Below are 23,262 nucleotides of genomic sequence, written 5' to 3' on the forward strand. Positions count from 1 at the left end.
GAGTCAATGCAAAACTCAGATGTCTTCCACCTCTACTTATGTGACTGCAGAGAGGATGACAGAGAACAGTGGACACACAGTTTAACATGATGGACTATAGGACAGGACTGCTGCTTTTAACTGTCTGTTGGGCAGGTGAACATATTCACTGATGTCAATTTGTTGTGATTTTATGTTATCAACTTGGATCACTTGAAGATCTGGTTTCTCTTGACAGGTGTTGATGGTCAGACTCTGACAGAATCTGAACCAGTGGTTAAAAGGCCTGGAGAATCTCACAGATTGACCTGTACAGCCTCTGGATTAACAATCAGTGGCTACTGGATGCACTGGGTCAGACAGGCTCCTGGAAAAGGACTGGAGTGGGTTGCTGCTGTTTATGACAGTAGCAACATCCACTACTCTCAGTCAGTCCAAGGCCGGTTTACCATCTCCAAAGACGACAGCAGGCAGCAGGTGTATCTGCAGATGAACAGTCTGAAGACTGAAGATTCTGCTGTTTATTATTGTGCTCGAGATCCCCACAGTGGCTTAAGTTGTTGAGCAGCTGTACAAAATGCTACAAGACATGAAGTGAAAGAAAATTAACTGGCTCCTGAAAATCAACTAATACTCAGCATTTCAACAAATTAGGACAATATAATGTTTGTAAACTCATCTTTCCCACGGTTACCACATGATTAATGTGCTTACGTCAGTCAACAGTCCATTGAGAATACTTTTATTGTTCTTGTCATTTTATAAGCAGTGTAGTCTAACATGAGAAGTTGATTATATTTTTATCCAGTGATGGTCTGAATAAATGATGTCAACCGTGAAAATAAGAAAAACACTGACAACATCAACAAAAAAAGATTTCCCTCCTAATGATTTTTTTTTCAATAACACAACAATAATAATAATGTTTTTTTTTTATTTAAAAAATAATAATCATATTTCAAGACAGCAATACTCAACTATTTTGTTGTTTCACACATTCAAGCACTGAAATGTTCCACAGAAACACAAAGTAAAACAAGGATAATAACAACATAAGTTCCTCTGAAAAGCAAAAATGCGAAAACATAAAAGATGATAAATTGACACTTTTTAGTTTGGATCAGTGAGGATCAAAAAGCACAATGTAAAACAACCAGTCTGACGTGGTTTGCGCATTTTTATGAGGAGGAGTCAATGCAAAACTCACATGTCTTCCACCTCTACTTATGTGACTGCAGAGAGGAGGACAGAGAACAGTGGATACACAGTTTAACATGATGGACTATAGGACAGGACTGCTGCTGTTAACTGTCTGCTGGGCAGGTGAAGAATTTTTTTTAAATCTCTTTTGATGTTAATGTGAATTACATCCAGTAATTAATGTAACTTTTATTTTTGCTTTGACAGGTGTTGATGGTCAGACTCTGACAGAATCTGAACCAGTGGTTAAAAGGCCTGGAGAATCTCACAGATTGACCTGTACAGCCTCTGGATTCACATTCAGTGACTACGCTATGGCCTGGGTCAGACAGGCTCCTGGAAAAGGACTGGAGTGGGTTGCTTATATAGGCACATCTAGTTCTCCTATCCATTACTCCCAGTCAGTCCAGGGTCGATTCACCATCTCCAGAGATGACTCCAGCAGTAAACTTTATCTACAGATGAACAGTTTGAAGGCCGAGGACACAGCAGTGTATTACTGTGCCCGAGAGACACAGTGAGAGACAATAACAAGAGGGTCATACAAAAACTACTTCCTCTGTTTACCACCACTGGGGACATTTACCTTCTTCAGTTTCTGAATCTAATTCTGAACATGATCAAGTAAAATTCTGAGTAGCTACTGAATTAATATGGAGGTCTCATCTTGTCTGGTATGTCAGAATGTTAAATTCAGTTACAACCTACAGAAATATAATGACTTAATATAAAAAATTCTAATAGTACAAATGTCCTGAAAAAAGAATCTGTATTAGTATGAAGAAAATGTGTCCATATGTCTTCATAAACACATGGATGGAAATCATGCATGAAATACAAACACACGTGCTTTCTTGTTCAATGCTTTCAAAATCAAAAATAAGGCTAAATTAGTTTGATAAACCTTTCATAAACCTTTACACCGCAAATTAAAGACTGTTATTGAAAAACATTTTGTTATTTTATGACTCCATGAGTGCAAAAAATGAGTGGCTGGCAAAACAATATTTTTCAGTTTCCTTTGCTGTTGTAGAGATTTTCTAATGTTGAAAATTATTTGTTTTAATCATTTGACCACATGCTAAGCACACTGTAAACTTGGCTTATAGAAAGAAACTTTCTTCTTGGCTGCTCCTTTTGCTTCCATCAGTGCACATCATCTTTGTCAATCCAGTGCTTTAGTTTTGATGTATTTTTTGTTATGAATAATGATAATCGATATTTCCCATTACATAAGAACTGACACAATATTTTGATATTAAACTGTTGTCAATAAAGCACATTTAGGCATTAATAGTTTACAGTAAAAGCAAAGACAGCAGTTGCAGGGACATTATCAAAATGTTTCAGCTGAGCATGTAATGAAGTTAAAATATCACATGTAAATCAGAGGTGATTTCCAGGCATGTTTTCACTCTGCAGATATAATAACAGTCAACACACTCTTCTATTGGCTCCAGTCACACCAACATTGATGTTTGATTGCATGCAAACTCAGTGAGCTTCCTTGTTCCTCAGTTATAAAAACTTCACATCAGGCTGTCAGTGGAGTTCACAGCACGTCAGTTTCAACATTAACCATGTTTTCTGTAGCTCTGCTGCTGCTGTTGGCAGCTGGATGTGAGTCTCTGTGGATTTGTCAAAGTCAGCAGTTCTTCTTTTGCAGAATAACTTGATCATTTGTTCCAAAACATTTTCTCTTTTCAACAGGTGTGAAGTGTGAACAGTTGACACAGCCAGCCTCTGTGACTGTGCAGCCAGGTCAACGTCTGACCATCACCTGTCAGGTCTCTTATTCTCTGAGCAGCTACTACACAGCTTGGATCAGACAGCCTGCAGGGAAAGGACTGGAATGGATTGGAATGAAAGGTACTGGAGCTTCACACTACAAAGATTCACTGAAGAACAAATTCAGTATTGATTTAGACTCTTCCAGCAACACAGTGACTCTAAATGGACAGAATGTGCAGCCTGAAGACTCTGCTGTGTATTTCTGTGCCAGAGAGTCACAGTAACACAAACCATCAGTGGAGCTGAACAAAAACCCCTCAGTGCCTGAACACTTGGAACATGAAGCCACCAGAGGAGGAGCCCTCAGACCACTAATGATTTCAACACCAGTTCACTGTTAAAGAGACAGATAAAGCAGGGGAACAGTATAAAGGAATATAACATTGATTATTATACAGTGTAAATAATATTAAATATACAGTGGAGGAATTTTTTAAAAAGTATCTTTTCTGTTTGACCGCACAATAAGAGGGTAAATTGATAACAACAGTATTTCAGCTCACAAATGTGCTTTGAAAAGTTCTTCTTCCAACAAAAAAAACCCATAAATTTTTCCATTTTTGTGTCACAGTTCCTGACTTTTTTCAACACAGATGACACATGACATTGTTGATAAATGTATTAATAATTTCACTGAATCAGTTATCTTCTATTAATATTCAGTTTGACCAATTTACATCAAATGTAGTAAATAATAATAAAGATCATAATAATTAATTAATTAATTAATTACTACAAACAAACAAGACTTTGCTCCACTGTGTGTGACAACTGAAACTTTTCCACTCATCAACTTCACCAGATGAAAATTGTTTGCTGGAGGATACTTAAGTTTAGTTTAAAGAAATTTCAAATGGTTCAGGGTCATGGGATTGGCTTGAATCAAATTCATTTGGCAGGTAAAACAGCTCCTACATTGTTGATGAAGTCCAACAAATTCTGTCGTCTCTGTGAGGATGAGGCAGTGGGAAATGTAGTTGTTAGTTGTACCGGTAGTTATTAATCGGTCTGCAGAGAGAGTGAAAAAACTTTTAGTTTTCACTACAACTTTTGTTTTTTGAATTGGAGAGGAATTTCACTGGATAATCTATTTATATTGAAAGATACATGAGTATCCATGTACTGAGGGGTTTCACATTTCTCCTGAATTTGGTTTCCATTTTATTCCATATTCTCATCACTTTTCTTCAATTTTATTCCAACTGGGGTTTTCTTTCCCCTGAAAATGGTCTGACTTAGGAGCATTTTGTGAAAAGTACTAAACAATATAACATGAAAAGCAAGGTTTTTACAGATGTTCTTTGTTTATATTTTATGATAAGAAATTGTAGAATATTTTTTCAAAAGTAAACATTTTTCACTTTGACCAAACAGTAAGTGAGATCCAAGTCAAATCAAGTTCCACACTGTGAGGAGGAGTCAATGCAAAACTCAGATGTCTTCCACCTCTACTTATGTGACTGCAGAGAGGAGGACAGAGAACAGTGGACACACAGTTTAACATGATGGACTACAGGACAGGACTGCTGCTTTTAACTGTCTGCTGGGCAGGTGAAGAATATTCACTCATCATAATTTGCTGTTGGAATTTCACTTATGGTAACAGTTCATATAATTTCTTTTTTGCTTTGACAGGCGTTGATGGTCAGACTCTGACAGAATCTGAATCAGTGGTTAAAAGGCCTGGAGAATCTCACAGATTGACCTGTACAGGCTCTGGATTCACATTCAGTGACTACAGCATGCATTGGGTCAGACAGGCTCCTGGAAAAGGACTGGAGTGGGTTGCTGCTATTAGCAGTGGTAGCAGCACTTACTACCCTCAGTCAGTCCAAGGCCGGTTTACCATCTCCAGAGACAACAGCAGACAGCAGGTGTATCTGCAGATGAACAGTCTGAAGACTGAAGATTCTGCTGTTTATTATTGTGTTCGAGACTCACAGTGACTGGAGTTGGTGGAGCAGCTGCACAAAATCCTGCAGTAGTCATTTCTCATGCTGATGGAGCTCAAAAAATGACTGTAATTATACTATACACTTCATTTTAAGTTGCAAGTTTAAGTGATCTTATACAGTTCAAGTTTTGTGGAACATCTGGTAAGTGTTCATGTGAAATTCTATTGCTTAACAATACACACACACACACGAACACACACATCCATCCATTTTCTATAACGCTTATCTGTCAGGGTCACGGGGGGGCAGGAGCCTATCCCAGGTGACTACGGGCAAGAAGCGGGGTTCACCCTGAACTGGTCGCCCGTCAATTGCAGGGCCACCACACAAAAACAGACGACCACACACTCACACCTAGGGGGAAATGTAGAGTAGCCAATTAACCACATAGAAGGGCCCAGACGGGGATTGCAACCTGGAACCCTCTTGCTATGAGACAACAGTGCCAACCACTACACCACCATGCCGCCCCAAACACACAAAATACAATAAGGATTACTTGTTGATTAGTTGACCAAATACAGGACAACAAAATGTCTGCTGAAAATATAGTATTATTGTATTATTATTATTAACTGATTGATAACAATAATAATAATAATAATAAGCCAGAATAATGTCTGTAAATTATGTGGAATCTAAAGTGAGTGATGAGAGTTGCAGATGTTACAGTTTCTTCAGTGTTTTTCTCTCCTCATTTCTTGAAATCACACTTTAAGATCAGATGTTCTGATGTTCAGATGTAATTTTCTTTATTTTATTTTGTGAGCACAAGTTTGAATTCCTGAGCAGTTTTTTTCACTGAAAACATTAAAAATCTTGTCTGCTAACCAGCAGCATCAGATTGAAATTTTGATACTTTTTACGTGATACCATTTTTCTGACCGATCACAGCTATATGAGAACTGACTGGCTGCTGTCCCTGTATTTCTGTGTGCAGCAAATACAGTAAGTCAATCAATAAATGAATTAAATGTAGTGAATACAAAAATCTGTGCTCGGAAGTAATTCATGAATGTGATGTAGGAGATGCTGAGAGGAAGTCAATTCTTTGAGGAAAAGAGCTCACATCATATTTAAAGTGTGTTTCAGTGATTTTACAACAAGCTTTCTTCTTTGTTGCTCCTTTTGCTTCCATCAGTGCACATCACCATTACTAATGCAAATGCTGATTTATGTGGTTTATGTTTTAATTAAGAACAATGATAATATTTTTCATTGCACAGGAAGTGACAGAATGTTTAAATATTAAACTGATGTCAAAACAACACATTGAGGCATTCACAGTAAAAGCAAAGATTACAGTTGTAGGGACATTATCAAAATGTTCCAGCTGAGTGTGTAATGAAGATAAAATATCACATGTAAATCAGAGGTGATTTCCAGGCATGTTTTCACTCTGCAGATATAATAACAGTCAACAGACTCTTCTATTGGCTCCAGTCACACCAACATTGATGTTTGATTGTATGCAAACTCAGTGAGCTTCCTTGTTCCTCAGCTATAAAAACTTCACATCAGGCTGTCAGTGGAGTTCACAGCACGTCAGTTTCAACATAAACCATGTTTTCTGTAGCTCTGCTGCTGCTGTTGGCAGCTGGATGTGAGTCTCTGTGGATTTGTCAAAGTCAGCAGTTCTTCTTTTGCAGTATAACTTGATCATTTGTTCCAAAACATTTTCTCTTTTCAACAGGTGTGAAGTGTGAACAGTTGACACAGCCAGCCTCTGTGACTGTGCAGCCAGGTCAACGTCTGACCATCACCTGTCAGGTCTCTTATGATGTTAGCAGCTACTACACAAACTGGATCAGACAGCCTGCAGGGAAAGAACTGGAGTGGATTGGAATGAGAGCTGGATCCTACACATACTACAAAGATTCTCTGAAGAACAAGTTCAGTATTGATTTAGACTCCTCCAGCAAAACAGTGACTCTAAATGGACAGAATGTGCAGCCTGAAGACTCTGCTGTGTATTTCTGTGCCAGAGAGACACAGTGAGAAACAACAAGAGGAGACTCATACAAAAACTAGTTCCTCTATTTACACCACTGGGAACATTCAGTTGTGTCGGTATCAATTAATTAATTTAACAATAATAATAATAATAATAATTATTATTATTATTATTATTATTACTGATCAAATTTTCTTTATCATTGTGGTAAAACTGTGTCCATGTGCCTTTTTAAGTATATACATGAAGATCATGCTTCTGATATTGAAATTTACATTCTGGCAAATTTTAAAAATGTAAAGATTTACACATTATTTTAAATGGAAGTTCGAAGTTACAACGATGTATTGCTCATTGCAAGAAATTGCAGATATTTTATATAAAAAAGACTCAAATAGCAAGTCCAGTCAGACCACAGCAGCCTCCCAGTTTACTGACGTCCAGACTGTGACTACGCTGAGATGAGAAAACCAGAGAACTGAAGCCAGCAGGAACGATCTGCTGTGCTGCTTGGCTGAACATGAAAGAGCAACAAGTGCAGATGTTTCTCTGATTAAAAGACCAACTTAAACATTCATTGTTGCATCAATAGTTCAATTTTTATTTGCTCGTGCAATTTTGTTTTAATTTTATTTACAGCAATAATTGTTTAGTTTATTTTGACATATTTTGTTCAGGGTTCTTCAGCTTCCTTGACAAGGTGAAAAGGTCTTTAAATGGTTGTGAAAAATATTTTTAATTGAAAATACTTTTATTGTTCTTGTTGCTTTTTAAGCAGTATAGTTTAGGACGAGCAGTTTATCATATTATTATCCAGTGATGGTCTGAATAAATGATGTCAACAAGCATTCAGTTGGCTGGTGATGCATGAGTATATTAAGAATAAATGAACAGTGAAAATGCTTGCAAACTCATCAAAAAAGATTTCCCTCCCAAAAAATGACCTGGGTCAGACAGGCTCCTGGAAAAGGACTAGAGTTGGTTGCCTGGGTTGAAAATGATAACGATGAGAAACGCTACTCTCAGTCAGTCCAAGGCCGGTTTACCATCTCCAGAGATGACAGCAGACAGCAGGTGTATCTGCAGATGAACAGTCTGAAGACTGAAGATTCTGCTGTTTATTATTGCACTCGGGAGCTGCACAGTGACTGGAGCTATTTGAGCAGCTGTACAAAAACCTTCAGTCACATTGGCTCCAGTCAGACCAACACTGAAGGTTGATTGTATGCAAACTCAGTGACCTTCCTTGTTCCTCAGCTATAAAATCTTCACATCAGGCTGTCAGCAGCAGAGCGTATTCAGGCCTAGTTTTTTCCGCTGTTTTTTGATTATTTTAGCACTACCACTCGTTCCCATTTCTCCCCCACATTCATTTAGGTTTAATTCCTGTTGTTTCAGTTAAATTTAATTTATGATAGAAATAAAGCATCTGTATTTTTCTCCACTACATGGACTTCTTTAAATTGTTTGGCTGCTGCATTACAGCTTCCAGTATCCCCCCAGACTCCACCTCAATGGGGGCGTAACAATGATGATGATCTATGATTTGATAACTTGAAAACCTTTTTCATAATCAAAAACATCCTAATATATATATTTATAACACATATTTGTTAATCTGGAGACTGACAAGATGTTGTATGTGGTCACTGGGATGATTTAGTTTATTTATTATTATTTATTATTTATTTGAATTCCCATTAACCATTGGCAAAGTAAGAGCTACAGTTTTGGCATCCACACAAGTAAAAATCACATTATAATATCCAAAGGAAAAACAAAAAATGTACAACATTAAATCTATGAATGACAATGACAACGACCCACATTGTAACTTAAAAAACCTGAAAAGCATTTGATTCAGCTCAAAAAGCACAGTTCCTTTAGTTCAGCAATAATGGTGACTGCTTGAGAAAGCAGAATAAAATAAACACAAATCTAAAACTCGACCAGGTTTCTTATCAGCAAGAAACTTCTTATCAGCTCTGTCCCATTTGGTATTTCTTCTTTTTGCGTGACTGATGGTAAACCACCATGACCAGACAATATGGCTGCAGAGAGCTTGTGACTCAACCGCACATACAAGAGGTTTTATGAATTAGTTAAATTCAAATTAATACAATTTAAAAGTAATACACAACAAGCATTACAACCCGTAGTACATCATAAATAAAGATACATCAGTGATTGTTGGTTTAATGTTAGTCATGAATACCTGCCAGGGAAAAACATCAAACAGGTTGCTGCTTCCTTTGTTTTTCTCATCAGAAGCTGAAAAAAATTCCCTCTCTTTGTCAGACTCAAACATTTAGATGTTATAAATATTTTGAAAAATGCTGATTTACTCTCACCATCACAGAGTCTTTTCAGAGCTTTTTTTACATGAAAATGCGAAATGGTTTCATATTTTTTTTTGAGCCAAACTTTACTTTTTATCACTGTAAGACTCCTGTTCGAGTTGATTTCATTGTTTTTTTCTGGTACTCCTGTTTGTGTTTTTACTTTTTACTGCTGCTTACAAAAACAAAAATCAGATGTTTTCATTGTCACACAACCCACCCCACACTGACTGCATGAAGGAACACATTGATTATACATTTTTATTTTTTAAAGCAGGAACTTTTTCCTGGATCTCACTGACTTCTGTCTTGTTTGTCTTGTTCAGTCACTCCTGGTCTCTCAGTGTTACCAACATTTGAATATATTCCATCCTTTCAGCTGATAATCAATCAGTTCACCATTTCTTTCAGTCCTGTGAGGAGGAGTCAATGCAAAGCCTGATCTCGTTGCACACATTTCTGCTCCGAGTGGAGGCACTAAACTTTATTCCACATCAGTCCAGAATCGTTTCACCATCTCCAGAGACAACAACGTGGACCAGGTGTATCTGCAGATGAACAGCCTGACGATTGAAGACTCTGCTGTTTATTATTGTGCTCGAAGCCACAGTGATACAGGAAGCCACAGAGCTGTTCACAAACTACTGCAGATGTCATGACAGTCACTGAAAGAAAGTGCTGCACACACAAGCTGTTATTGAAATAATCCCAAATAGAGAATATTTGATGTGACCTCCCACACTGAATTTCTGTCACATTTTGTCTTCAGTTTACACATCATCAGGTTGACTATCTCATTATGAGGCTGAGCAGCACTTTAGCTGTAAGAGCAACAACAAAACCCCTCATGATGGCGGCCAAAAGGACCGACTAAAACATTCATCTATCCATCAATAATTCAGCAATAATTGTTTAGTTTATTTAGACATATTTTGTTCAGGGTTCTTCAGCTTCCTTGACAAGGTGAAAAGGTCCTTGTATTTCTTCAATATTTTTGTACAAATATATGAAAAATGTTTTTAATTGAAAATACTTTTATTGTTCTTGTCATTTTATAAGCAGTATAACATGAGAAGTTGATCATATTTTTATCCAGTGATGGTCTGAATAAATGATGTCAACAGTGAAAATAAGGAAAAAAAAATGAGAAAATCATAAAAATAGATTTCCCTCCTAATGAATGCATGAATTATTTTTGTGACACAGTAACACCATAATAATAAAAATAATAATAATGTTCATTTTGATAAAACAATAATAATCATACTATTCCAAGACAGTAATACTCAACTATTTTCTTGTTTCATGGCACACATTCAAGTATTGAAATGTTCCACAGAAACATGAAATAAAACAAGAATAATAACAACATCAGTTCCTCTGAAAATCAAAAATGTGGAAAAAAAGATAATAAATTGGCACTTTTTAGTTTGGATCAGTGAGGATCAAGAACCACAAGGTAAAACAACCAGTCTGACCTGATTTGTGCATTTTATGAGGAGGAGTCAATGCAAAACTCAGATGTCTTCCACCTCTACTTATGTGACTGCAGAGAGGAGGACAGAGAACAGTGGACACACAGTTTAACATGATGGACTATAGGACAGGACTTCTGCTTTTAACTGTCTGCTGGGCAGGTGAAGAATATTCATTCATCATAATTTGTTGTTTGAATTTCATTTTTCATCTTTCATCTTCTAATGTTATCTTTTTGCTTTGTCAGGTGTTGATGGTCAGACTCTGACAGAATCTGAACCAGTGGTTAAAAGGCCTGGAGAATCTCACAGATTGACCTGTACAGCCTCTGGATTCACATTCAGCAGCCACAGCATGCACTGGGTCAGACAGGCTCCTGGAAAAGGACTGGAGTGGGTTGCTTATATTAGCGGTGGCAGTAGCTACATCTTCTACTCTCAGTCAGTCCAAGGCCGGTTTACCATCTCCAGAGACAACAGCAGACAGCAGGTGTATCTGCAGATGAACAGTCTGAAGACTGAAGATTCTGCTGTTTATTATTGTGCTCGAGACTCACAGTGACTGGAGTTGGTTGAGCAGCTGCACAAAATCCTACAGTATGTCATGTCCTGGTTTTCTGTCCTTTTGTTTTTGAATCCGTGTGTCACGTTTCTTGTGTTTCCATGTTTTATGTTTGAGTCCATGTGCCATCTTTCATGTTTGTCTTCTCATGTGTTTTCATGTTTTATGTTCAAGGTTTCTGTCACGTCCTGGTTCTCTGTCTTTTGGTTTTTGAGTCCTTGTGTCATGTTCCATGTGTGTCTTGTGTTTCCATGTGTTATATTCAAGGTTTTTGTCATGTCCTGTTTTATTTTGAAAGTGTCTCTTCCCCTGTGTGCCCTGTTTTCATGTAGCTTTGCTTTTGGTTTTCCTGATTGTTTTCTCCCTCCTAATGTGTGTCACCTGTGTCTTATTGTCTTGTCTATTTAGTCCTTGTCTTCCCAGCCACCTTTTGTCAGAGAGTTTTTGATTGTATTCATGCCATCTCAAGATTTCCATGTCCTGGTTTTCCATGCCATGTTTTGCCAGGAGTTAATGCCACAGTAAGTGTGTGCTGTTTTGAGTTTTGCTTCTTGTTAAATAAAGACCATAGTGATGATCTCTTGGGGACCAAACATGAAGATTTTTTATTTAATAGTTTTGATAAGATATATTTATATTGCTTTTTTTAAAATTGTGTAATTGATAAATTCTTTTGGGGCGGCACGGTGGTGCAGTGGTTAGCACTGTCGCCTCATAGCAAGAGGGTTCCAGGTTCGAATCCCGGTCTGGGCCCTTCTATGTGGAGTTTGCATGTTCTCCCTGTGCCTGCATGGGTTTTCTTCGGGTTCTCCGGCTTCCTCCCACAATACCAAAAACATGCACATTAGGTTAATTGGCTACTCTAAATTGCCCCTAGGTGTGAGTGTGAGAGTGTGTGGTTGTTTGTCTTTGTGTGTTGGCCCTGCGATTGACTGGCGACCAGTCCAGGGTGTACCCCGCCTCTCGCCCGTAGTCAGCTGGGATAGGCTCCAGCTCCCCCCGCGACCCTGACGGATAAGCGGTATAGAAGATGGATGGATGGATAAATTCTTTTATATTTATCTTACATGGGATATTTTTTTATAAATAATTTTAACAAGACAATACAAGACACAATAACAATCATTGCTGAAGAAACGGCCACAGACAGCATAACAATGAAGTTGTTGAAAATAAACTTAAACTAAACAAAGCCACAAATTGAAACAATACATTTTTTGTCAATTTTGTGGAATCTAAAATGACTCATGATGCTGACAATTAATGTTTTAGTTTCTTGTATAAAACCACTAGAGGGCAGTCAGTGTCAAGTTTCTGTCTCCTCTGTCACTAAAAGGAGACACTCAGTTTAATCCTCCTGCTGCTCATGTGCACTGGATGTTGGAGCTGAAACTCTTCTACCTTTAACAAAAGTCATTTATTAACTTGACACTTCATTGAATAATGAAGTGTGACTACAAGGTGTTTACCATCACCAGTAAGAAGGAGTGCAGGAATAATCCTGTGCTTTCATGTGTTAGAATTTGTGTTGTTTTTTTCTACATTTTATTTATTGATTTATTTACTTGGAGAAAACAGAAAACAATAAAAATAATAAACAATCTCTGATTCACAAATCATGATGTTTAAATGCTTGGCGACTGTTTGTATTTCTGATTAAACCACACATAAAGGTGCTAATCAACTAAAGCAACTTATGATAATAGTTTTCATCTAATCTTAAAGATTTAGTTTTCACATTTTGTCATCAAAATTTCAATTCCAGCTGCTGTTTTTCTCCAAGTTTTGCAACTTGCAACCACTGAAACCTGCAATAAATCTTATCTTTGTGCACAATCACACACACATTTACATAATAAGAATGAACTCCAATGATATTCAGTGTTAAGAATATAATTATATGAAATTTCACTACTACTACTACTACTTGTTAATTTAAAATTATTGTCAATTCAATTCACTTATGCACCAATAGCTTACAGTAAAATCAAAGATAACAGTTGTAGGGACATTATCAAAATGTTCCAGCTGAGCATGTAATGAAGTTAAAATATCACATGTAAATCAGAGGTGATTTCCAGGTATGTTTTCACTCTGCAGATATAATAACAGTCAACACACTCTTCTATTGGCTCCAGTCACACCAACATTGATGTTTGATTGTATGCAAACTCAGTGAACTTCCTTGTTCCTCAGCTATAAAAACTTCACATCAGGCTGTCAGTGGAGTTCACAGCACGTCAGTTTCAACATAAACCATGTTTTCTGTAGCTCTGCTGCTGCTGTTGGCAGCTGGATGTGAGTCTCTGTGGATTTGTCAAAGTCAGAAGTTCTTCTTTTGCAGTATAACTTGATCATTTGTTCCAAAACATTTTCTCTTTTCAACAGGTGTGAAGTGTGAACAGTTGACACAGCCAGCCTCTGTGACTGTGCAGCCAGGTCAACGTCTGACCATCACCTGTCAGGTCTCTTATTCTGTCAGCAGCTACTACACAGCTTGGATCAGACAGCCTGCAGGGAAAGGACTGGAGTGGATGAGCAGGGATACAGACATCAAAGATTCTCTAAAAGACAAGTTCAGCGTTAACTTAGACTCCTCCAGCAACACAGTGACTCTAAATGGACAGAATGTGCAGCCTGAAGACTCTGCTGTGTATTTCTGTGCCAGAGAGTCACAGTAACACAAACCATCAGTGGAGCTGAACAAAAACCCCTCAGTGCCTGAACACTTGGAACATGAAGCCACCAGAGGAGGAGCCGTCAAACCACTAATGACTTCAACACCAGTTCACTGTTAAAGAGACAGATAAAGCAGGGTGAAAGTATAAGGGAATATGGAATATGTGCCTTTATGTAATTATTATAATATAAAAATATATATATAATATTTAATATTATGTATTAATATTATTTAATATAAATATAATATACTCGGTCTTAGGCTGGACTCTTTTGAGACCGTGGTGGAGAGGAGGACACTGAACAAACTGTTATCCATCATGGACAATGAACAGCACCCTCTCCACCACACAGTAGACAGACAGCGGAGCACCGTCTCCCACAGGCTGCTGCAGCTCCGCTGTCGAAGGGACAGATACAGGAAATCTTTCCTGCCACATGCCATCACACTGTACAATAACAGTTAAACTCTGGTCATAACATACAGTCACTACTACACACTTTACATTCTGCTGGCACCCTACACTCTACCTCTGCTTTATTTTGCACTACATTACACTGTTTACTGTTACTTTTTTATATATATTGCCTTGTATATATATTTTATATATGCCACTTTATTTTGCTATTTACTTTTTGTTTAGCTTGTTGTGTGTATTGCTGCTGCTATCTATATAATGCTGCTGCTATATATATAATATAAAATATAAATGATGAATGGATGAATCTGAAAACATTTGAAATTGTCAGGTTTAAAGTTTAAAGTTTAGACTTGTTTGAATCAAATTTAGTTGATTGGCGTCACAACTCCTACAATGTTTTCCAAGTCCAAGAAACCCAATGAAAAAATCCTTTACTAACGTGAATACAGAGAGGATGAAAAAAAACTCCACAAATCTTCTTTCATGCAATGGAAAAGAGTTTATGATTATGTTTCTGCCTTATTGAATAATTTATTTATCCTGGAAGAAAAACATGGGTATTCATGACATCCATCTGAGGGTTATATGTTTCTCTTGAATTGTTTTCAAAGTTTAATTAATATTCTCAAATTCCGTTTTGATTCCTCTTGTTATTTACTTTCTTTTGATGAAAATGGTCTGACTTATGAGCACCACACAATGAGGAGGAGTCAATGCAAAACTCAGATGTCTTCCACCTCTACTTATGTGACTGCAGAGAGGAGGACAGAGAACAGTGGACACACAGTTTAACATGATGGACTATAGGACAGGACTGTTGCTTTTAACTGTCTGCTGGGCAGGTGAAGAATTTTTCTAAATCTCTCTTGATGTTAACGTGAATTACATCCAATCATTAATGTAACTTTTATTTTTGCTTTGACAGGTGTTGATGGTCAGACTCTGACAGAATCTGAACCAGTGGTTAAAAGGCCTGGAGAATCTCACAGATTGACCTGTACAGCCTCTGGATTCACATTCAGCAGCCACAGCATGCACTGGGTCAGACAGGCTCCTGGAAAAGGACTGGAGTGGCTTGCTTATATCAGATATGACAGTGGCAGCATCTACTACTCTCAGTCAGTCCAAGGCCGGTTTACCATCTCCAGAGACAACAGCAGACAGCAGGTGTATCTGCAGATGAACAGTCTGAAGACTGAAGATTCTGCTGTTTATTATTGTCCTCGACACTCACAGTGACTGGAGTTGGTGGAGCAGCTGCACAAATTCCTACAGGAGTCATTTCTCACTCTGATGGAGTCCAAACAATGTATTTATGCTTTATACTTCATTTCAAATTGCAAATGCAAGTGATCTTTTTAAAATGAATTTAATGAGTTATGAGAAGTTTTTTGTCTTAAATTCCATTTATATTTTTAATAAAAAATACGGAATGTCCTGAAAGTGTTCATGAGAAATTTTGTTATTCAACAATACACACACGCACAAACATAAGCACATACAAAATACAATAAAGATTACATGTTGATTAGAGGACCAAATACAGGACAATAATGTGGCTGCTGAAACTACAATAATAATACCGATAATAATCATAATTATGATCAATAACCATAATCATAAGAATAATAATTGTTCTAAAAATTTGCCAGAATAATGTCTGTGTTTTTCTCTCCTCATTTATTGAAAGGAGACTCTATTATCAGTTGTTCTCAGTGATCTCAAATATAGTTTTCTTTATTTTATTTTATTTTAGTCCAAGTTTCAATTCTTGAGCAGCTTTTTTTTCCTGAAAATATTAAAAATCTTTTCTGCTAACCAGTTCATATCATATTTCATGTGTGTTTTAATCACTTGACAACATGCTGAACACACTGTAAACATGGCTCCTTTCACTTCCATCAGTGCACATCAACATTGTTAATGCAATTCTGATTTTAGTTTAGATGAATTTTTATTAAGAATAATGATGATATTTGCCATTACGTAAAAAGCAACAGAATATTATAATAGAGTATTAAACTGTTGTTAAAACAACACATTGAGGATGGTTTACAGTAAAATCAAAGATTACAGCTGCATGGACATGAGTATGTAATGAAGATGAAATATCAAAAATTAGAGGTGATTTCCAGGCATGTTTTCACTCTGCAGATATAATAACAGTCAACAGACTCTTCTATTGGCTCCAGTCACACCAACATTGATGTTTGATTGTATGCAAACTCAGTGAGCTTCCTTGTTCCTCAGCTATAAAAACTTCACATCAGGCTGTCAGTGGAGTTCACAGCACGTCAGTTTCAACATCAACCATGTTTTCTGTAGCTCTGCTGCTGCTGTTGGCAGCTGGATGTGAGTCTCTGTGGATTTGTCAAAGTCAGCAGTTCTTCTTTTGCAGTATAACTTGATCATTTGTTCCAAATCATTTTCTCTTTTCAACAGGTGTGAAGTGTGAACAGTTGACACAGCCAGCCTCTGTGACTGTGCAGCCAGGTCAAAGTCTGATCATCACCTGTCAGGTCTCTTATGATGTTGACAGCTACTACACAGCTTGGATCAGACAGCCTGCAGGGAAAGGACTGGAGTGGATGAGTGTGGATACAGACATCAAAGATTCTCTAAAAGACAAGTTCAGCGTTAACTTGGACTCCTTCAGCAACACAGTGACTCTAAATGGACAGAATGTGCAGCCTGAAGACTCTGCTGTGTATTTCTGCGCCAGAAGAGACACAGTGAGAGACAACAAGAGGAGACTCATACAAAAACTAGTTCCTCTATTTACACCACTGGGAACATTCATGTCACAGCGTGCATAGCAGACACAGAGGGCTGAACCCCAGATTCAGAGTCAGACAGAGAGGCAGACAGGAGTAATAATAGTCAAAAGCATACACTTACTGTGTCGTAAGGATCATGAAAATTAGCTTTGTCAAGACATGTAGACCAAAATTCAAAAGCACAACCAAAACAAAACACAAGGCGTGACAGTTCAGTTGCGTCAGTATCAATTAATTAATTAATGACAATATTATATCGTATTATTATAATTATTATTATTATTGGTCAAATTTTCTATATCAGTGTGGTAAAACTGTGTTTATTTGCCTTTTTTAAGTACATACATGAAGATCATGCATCTGATACTAAAATTTACATTTTGGCCAAAAAAAGAACTGAAACCAGCAGGAACGATCTGCTGTGCTGCTTGGTTGAACATGAAAGGGCAGCAAGTGAAGATGTTTCTCTTCTCACAACAAGATATCAGTGAAAATGTACATGTTTATTTGTTTGTTTGTTTGTTATAAACATGGCTGTGACACAAACTGAAGAAATTTTTGTTGTCATAGTAGCACAACAACAAATAATTACACATAAATAAAGAAAGTGCAAAATAAATATTAGGACTTGTTGTTTCAGTTGAATGATGTGCTTTTCCTTGTATCTTCTGCTAATGGGGATCTCTCTTTGACCAAGATTCAAATTTTAAACAACTGAAAACCTCAAAATTCAAACTCAAATGTCAAATACAGATGTATTCATATTCACATTCATATTCATATTCATTTGTCTCACATCAAATCCAGTCCACACAGTCTCCTTCCTGTGAGGAGGAGTCAATGCAAAACTCAGACATCTTCCACCTCTACTTATGTGACTGCAGAGAGGAGGACAGAGAACAGTGGACACACAGTTTAACATGATGGACTATAGGACAGGACTGCTGCTTTTAACAATCATTAATGTAACTTTTATTTTGGCTTTTCAGGTGTTGATGGTCAGACTCTGACAGAATCTGAACCAGTGGTTAAAAGGTCTGGAGAATCTCACAGATTGACCTGTACAGCCTCTGGATTCACATTCAGCAGCTACCCTATGAACTGGGTCAGACAGGCTCCTGGAAAAGGACTGGAGTGGGTTGCATTTATACACACTGGCAGTTCTCACATCTATTACTCCCAGTCAGTCCAGGGTCGGTTCACCATCTCCAGAGATGACTCCAGCAGTAAACTTTATCTCCAGATGAACAGTTTGAAGACCGAGGACACAGCAGTGTATTACTGTGCCAGGAGACACACAGTGAGAGACAATAACAAGAGAGTCATACAAAAACTACTTCCTCTGTTTACCACCACTGGGGACATTCACTTTCTTCATTTTCAGTGTAATACTGACTATGATCTTCAATCAAAAGTTCTTATTTTTATTAGCAACTTACTAAATATTGATGCCTTGTATTGTCCAGTGTGGGTGAATATTAAATTTCATTTGCAACCTGCAGACATATTCTTCTTTTTAGTTGCAATTTTTACTTGGAATCCTCAGATGATATTAAAAGACAATCTAATCCTGTTACGGTGCTGATTAAACAAATCTGTGCGATAATTAATCCATCCGCTAATCATAACTTGAGGAACACTAGTGTGAATAGTCTTTTTCTTTTTCTGTATTGTGTACAGCTGCAGGTACTTGTTTCCTGTGTATTTATTCTTTCTGAATGCCCTTATCCTTCCTTGCATGCTTTGCACCCTCCATATCCTGTTCGCTGCTGTAACACTGTAATTTCCCAGTTATGGGACTAATAAAGGATTATCTTCTCTTATCTTATCTTATCTTATCTTATCTTATCTTATCTTATCTTATCTTATCTTATCTTAAATTGTCTGCATTGGTACAATGAAAATGTGTTCACATGTTTTCAGAAGTATTTGCCAGCATGTAATACAAACATTTTGGGACTATTCAACAATAAAAAGCTTCCACAAGTAATGAAGTGAAAACAATAAAAAAAATCTTTATAGAAACAAAGGTTAAACACACTCATTGTATAGCCATCAATGTGGCATGGTGTTTTCTGACCAGAAGAGGTTCTTCTGGTCTGCACCCTCTTCACACATGCCCAGTTTATGCAGAGGGGGGCGGGTCTGCAGCTTGTTTCCTCCTGAAGTCCAGTATGAGCTCTTTGGTCTTTATGGTCTTTAAGTGTCAGGCTGTTCACCACTCTGACAGTCTCTGTATCTCTGTGGGCTGACTCCTCTCCTTCTGAGATGAGCCTGTGACATCAGCAAATTTTATGAAGGTGTTAGAGTGTGTTTGTAAGCAATCATTGGTGTACAGAGAATCTACTGATAAAAAGTTAGATAATAATAATAATAAAATTGTTTTTTAAGCAATTATTTATCCATTGAAAAAATAAAAGGACAACAATTTGCATTTTAAATTTGAACCTTGTCTTGTATAATGAAAAATAAATGATCCTTGTCACCTTCAGTCACTTTGCAACATCTGAATCTGTTTCTTATTCTCAGAAGCTTTTTTGCCAATGCAACATACAGATAATTGAGTGGTAAAATATGTTGGCAAGATGATTGTGTGACAAATTATAATATCATTTTTATTCAGTGTCTAAACCACCACTGATTTCACTCGGGTTCATTTGATTTGAGAAAGCAAACAATATGTCATTTTATGTATTTAATTAGTTTGGTCAAAACTGTTTTGCTCGCAGGATTTTAAAATGTGTTGGCTGCAGTATAGTTGTTTTCATGCTCACATCTTAAACTATTTGGAACTTTTATGTGAATAAACTTTCTGCACAACATTATGAGACCAGAACTGAATTCAAAAAATAAAATATTCAGAGCACTAAATTAAAGCTGAAAACTATTTGAGTTTAATAGGCAGTTTGAATACAGGACTCATTTTTACTGGACAGGATTAGAATATCATTATCTTTCATTGCTTTTTAAAATATCATGAATATTTGTCTGTAGGAAAATCATCATTTACCAACAACAATAACCATTGTACATTCAAACAAATAAAAAAAGTGTTATTACTTCCTCACAAAACAATCAATCGCAGCAGACCAATCTGCTGAAATCATTGACATAACAAATGAAATTCTACATGTGTACATTTCAGCCACATAAATGCTGATGTTATTTGATATTTGAATTTGGTCACAATATGAGTGAAAAACAATGTTGCAGTTCCTGTTGTAGAGGCTCTCATGTGTGCTCCTCTCATTGATCTTAACTGAGTTTTATGAAGATGGGGTAAAGCATGCACAAAACTTCAAATACAGTTTTTGTTGTGGGTATCTTTAATTGTCTTTTCAAAATATGTTTGAGGTGCTCTTCTCATAGAGGAAAAATAGTGTAAAGGTTTTGTCTGGTTATTGAATACAAAAAAAAAAAAAAAAAATTAAATTAATTAAAGCCTATTACTTTAAAATAAAAAATAAAAAAGGAATCCAATACTGTTCCTGTATAACTACAGCCAAAAATCCAGCACAGCTACAGTGCACATACAGCGTAACTCCAGCACAGATACAGCACAAATACGGTGCAAATACGGCAGTGGCTCTCTAATAGAAGGACAAACAAAACAAAGAAAACAGGACAAACATTCACCACACTGCTTCAGAAAATCACCTTAAAGTATTTATCTGTAACATATCAACCTGACAAACTTCACTTAATTTCACTGAGTAAACAAAATGTCTCCACACAGTTAAATACATTAGAAAAATAAAGTTAACAGCATATTAAGCATTATCAACAAACATTTCCCTTCCAAATTCACAGGTGATGAGCTCCAGTGACCCACATGTCGTGTTTTCACTCCACCAACAGCTGAAATCGTCAACAAGATCATAAAATTAGGATTTCAGTGAGGATATCACACGCTTATGAACCACGTTACAGCTGTATTGTGTTAAATACTTCAACAAAACAGTATTATTCATCGCTCTCACCGTCAACTGCAGTAGCTGTTCCCTGCAACGCAGCGCGTGGTCCTGTGCCCCTGCTCGTTCTCCGGAGCATCCTGACCCCTCAACAAGCACGACTCAGAAAGGAACGGGGAAACTACGCCCCCTGCTGTCGAACGTTGACATCTACAGCGGTACTGTTGAAGCAGGAAACTGTATTTTCTGTGGTTCTGTACCTCACGCACAAACTTAAACTTCGGCATTTACCAACCATTTACTTGGTTACATATAATAATATAATGTCAGTGTCAAGTTTCTGTCTCCTCTGTCGCTAAAAGGAGACACTCAGTTTAATCCTCCTGCTGCTCATGTACACTGGATGTTGGAGCTGAAACTTTTCTACCCTCAACAAAAGTCAATTATTAACTTAACTCAGCACGTTTTGAATAATGAAGTGTGACTACAAAGTGTTTACCATCAGCAGTAAAATGGATTGCAGGAATAATAATGTGCCTTCATGTGTTACAATTTCTGTCGTTTTTGCCACATTTTATTTATTGATTTATTTTCTTGACGAAAAAACAATAAAAAAAATAACAAACAAACTCTGATTCACAAATCATGATATTTGATTGCTTGACAACTATTTGTAATTTTGATTAAACCACACATAAAGATAAAATATGCTGATTATTTAAAAAAAAGCAACTTATGACCATAGTTTTCATCTGATCTTAAATGTTTAGTCTTCATATTTTAAGTGTTAGTTCCAGCAGCGTCTCTCTTTAAAGGCTCCAAGTTTTTCTGTCCTGTTTCAAACACCTGCAAAACACTGAAACCTGCAATAAATCTTATCACACACACACAATTTAAATGTACACAAGATTGCACAACAATGATAATCAGTGTTTATAATCATATAAAAATAATGTTTTAAGATGAAATTATTGTCAATTCAACTTACTTAACCACAAATAGTTTACAGTAGAAGCAAAGATAGCAGTTGTAGGGACATTATTAGAAAATTCCAGCTGAGCATGTAATGAAGTTAAAATATCACATGTAAATCAAAGGTGATTTCCAGGCATGTTTTCACTCTGCAGATATAATAACAGTCAACAGACTCTTCTATTGGCTCCACTCACACCAACATTGATGTTTGATTGTATGCAAACTCAGTGAGCTTCCTTGTTCCTCAGCTATAAAAACTTCACATCAGGCTGTCAGTGGAGTTCACAGCACGTCAGTTTCAACATAAACCATGTTTTCTGTAGCTCTGCTGCTGCTGTTGGCAGCTGGATGTGAGTCTCTGTGGATTTGTCAAAGTCAGCAGTTCTTCTTTTGCAGTATAACTTGATCATTTGTTCCAAAACATTTTCTCTTTTCAACAGGTGTGAAGTGTGAACAGTTGACACAGCCAGCCTCTGTGACTGTGCAGCCAGGTCAACGTCTGACCATCACCTGTCAGGTCTCTTATTCTGTCAGCAGCTACTACACAGCTTGGATCAGACAGCCTGTAGGGAAAGGACTGGAGTGGATTGGATACAGTTGTGTTGGATGCACCAGTTATTACAAAGATTCTCTGAAGAACAAATTCAGTATTGACTTTGACTCTTCCAGCAACACAGTGACTCTAAATGGACAGAATGTGCAGCCTGAAGACTCTGCTGTGTATTTCTGTGCCAGAGACTCACAGTAACACAAACCATCAGTGGAGCTGAACAAAAACCCCTCAGTGCCTGAACACTTGGAACATGAAGCCACCAGAGGAGGAGCCCTCAGACCACGAATGATTTCAACACCAGTTCACTGTTAAAGAGACAGATAAAGCAGGTGGAAAGTACAAAGGAATATAATTACTATAATCCATCCATCCATTTTCTATACCGCTTATCTGTCAGGGTCGCAGGGGAGCTGGAGCCTATCCCAGCTGACCACGGGCGAGAGGCGGGGTACACCCTGGACTGGTCGCCAGTCAATCGCAGGGCCAACACACAAACACAGATAACACACACTCTCACACTCACACCTGGGGGCAATTTAGAGTAGCCAATTAACCTAATGTGCATGTTTTTTGTATTGTGGGAGGAAGCCGGAGTACCCGGAGAAAACCCACGCAGGCACAGGGAGAACATGCAAACTCCACATAGAAGGGCCCAGACCGGGATTCGGATATACAATATAAATAATCTTA

General features: G+C 37.3%; 8 gene segments (V, D, J or C); all 8 read left to right on the forward strand.

The window, feature by feature from the left end:
- The first annotated feature begins 86 nt into the window (after positions 1-86).
- LOC124073557 lies at positions 87-543 on the forward strand. The segment is given in 2 exon segments: positions 87-135; positions 218-543. Coding segments are annotated over 2 exon segments (375 nt in total).
- Positions 544-1,253: 710 nt separating this feature from the next.
- LOC124073347 lies at positions 1,254-2,325 on the forward strand. The segment is given in 2 exon segments: positions 1,254-1,302; positions 1,387-2,325. Coding segments are annotated over 2 exon segments (363 nt in total).
- Positions 2,326-2,679: 354 nt separating this feature from the next.
- On the forward strand, positions 2,680-3,344 carry LOC124073368. The segment is given in 2 exon segments: positions 2,680-2,799; positions 2,890-3,344. Coding segments are annotated over 2 exon segments (345 nt in total).
- Positions 3,345-4,472: 1,128 nt separating this feature from the next.
- LOC124073351 lies at positions 4,473-4,938 on the forward strand. The segment is given in 2 exon segments: positions 4,473-4,521; positions 4,606-4,938. Coding segments are annotated over 2 exon segments (360 nt in total).
- Positions 4,939-6,292: 1,354 nt separating this feature from the next.
- Positions 6,293-7,803, forward strand: LOC124073371. The segment is given in 2 exon segments: positions 6,293-6,528; positions 6,619-7,803. Coding segments are annotated over 2 exon segments (345 nt in total).
- A 5,707-nt stretch (positions 7,804-13,510) lies between these two features.
- On the forward strand, positions 13,511-13,987 carry LOC124073377. The segment is given in 2 exon segments: positions 13,511-13,553; positions 13,644-13,987. Coding segments are annotated over 2 exon segments (333 nt in total).
- A 2,480-nt stretch (positions 13,988-16,467) lies between these two features.
- LOC124073338 lies at positions 16,468-17,693 on the forward strand. The segment is given in 2 exon segments: positions 16,468-16,708; positions 16,799-17,693. Coding segments are annotated over 2 exon segments (414 nt in total).
- A 4,608-nt stretch (positions 17,694-22,301) lies between these two features.
- On the forward strand, positions 22,302-22,895 carry LOC124073358. The segment is given in 2 exon segments: positions 22,302-22,369; positions 22,460-22,895. Coding segments are annotated over 2 exon segments (348 nt in total).
- The last annotated feature ends 367 nt before the right edge of the window (positions 22,896-23,262 follow it).

The sequence above is a fragment of the Scatophagus argus genome, chromosome 16 (assembly GCF_020382885.2).
Source record: "Scatophagus argus isolate fScaArg1 chromosome 16, fScaArg1.pri, whole genome shotgun sequence".
NCBI lineage: Eukaryota > Metazoa > Chordata > Actinopteri > Scatophagidae > Scatophagus > Scatophagus argus.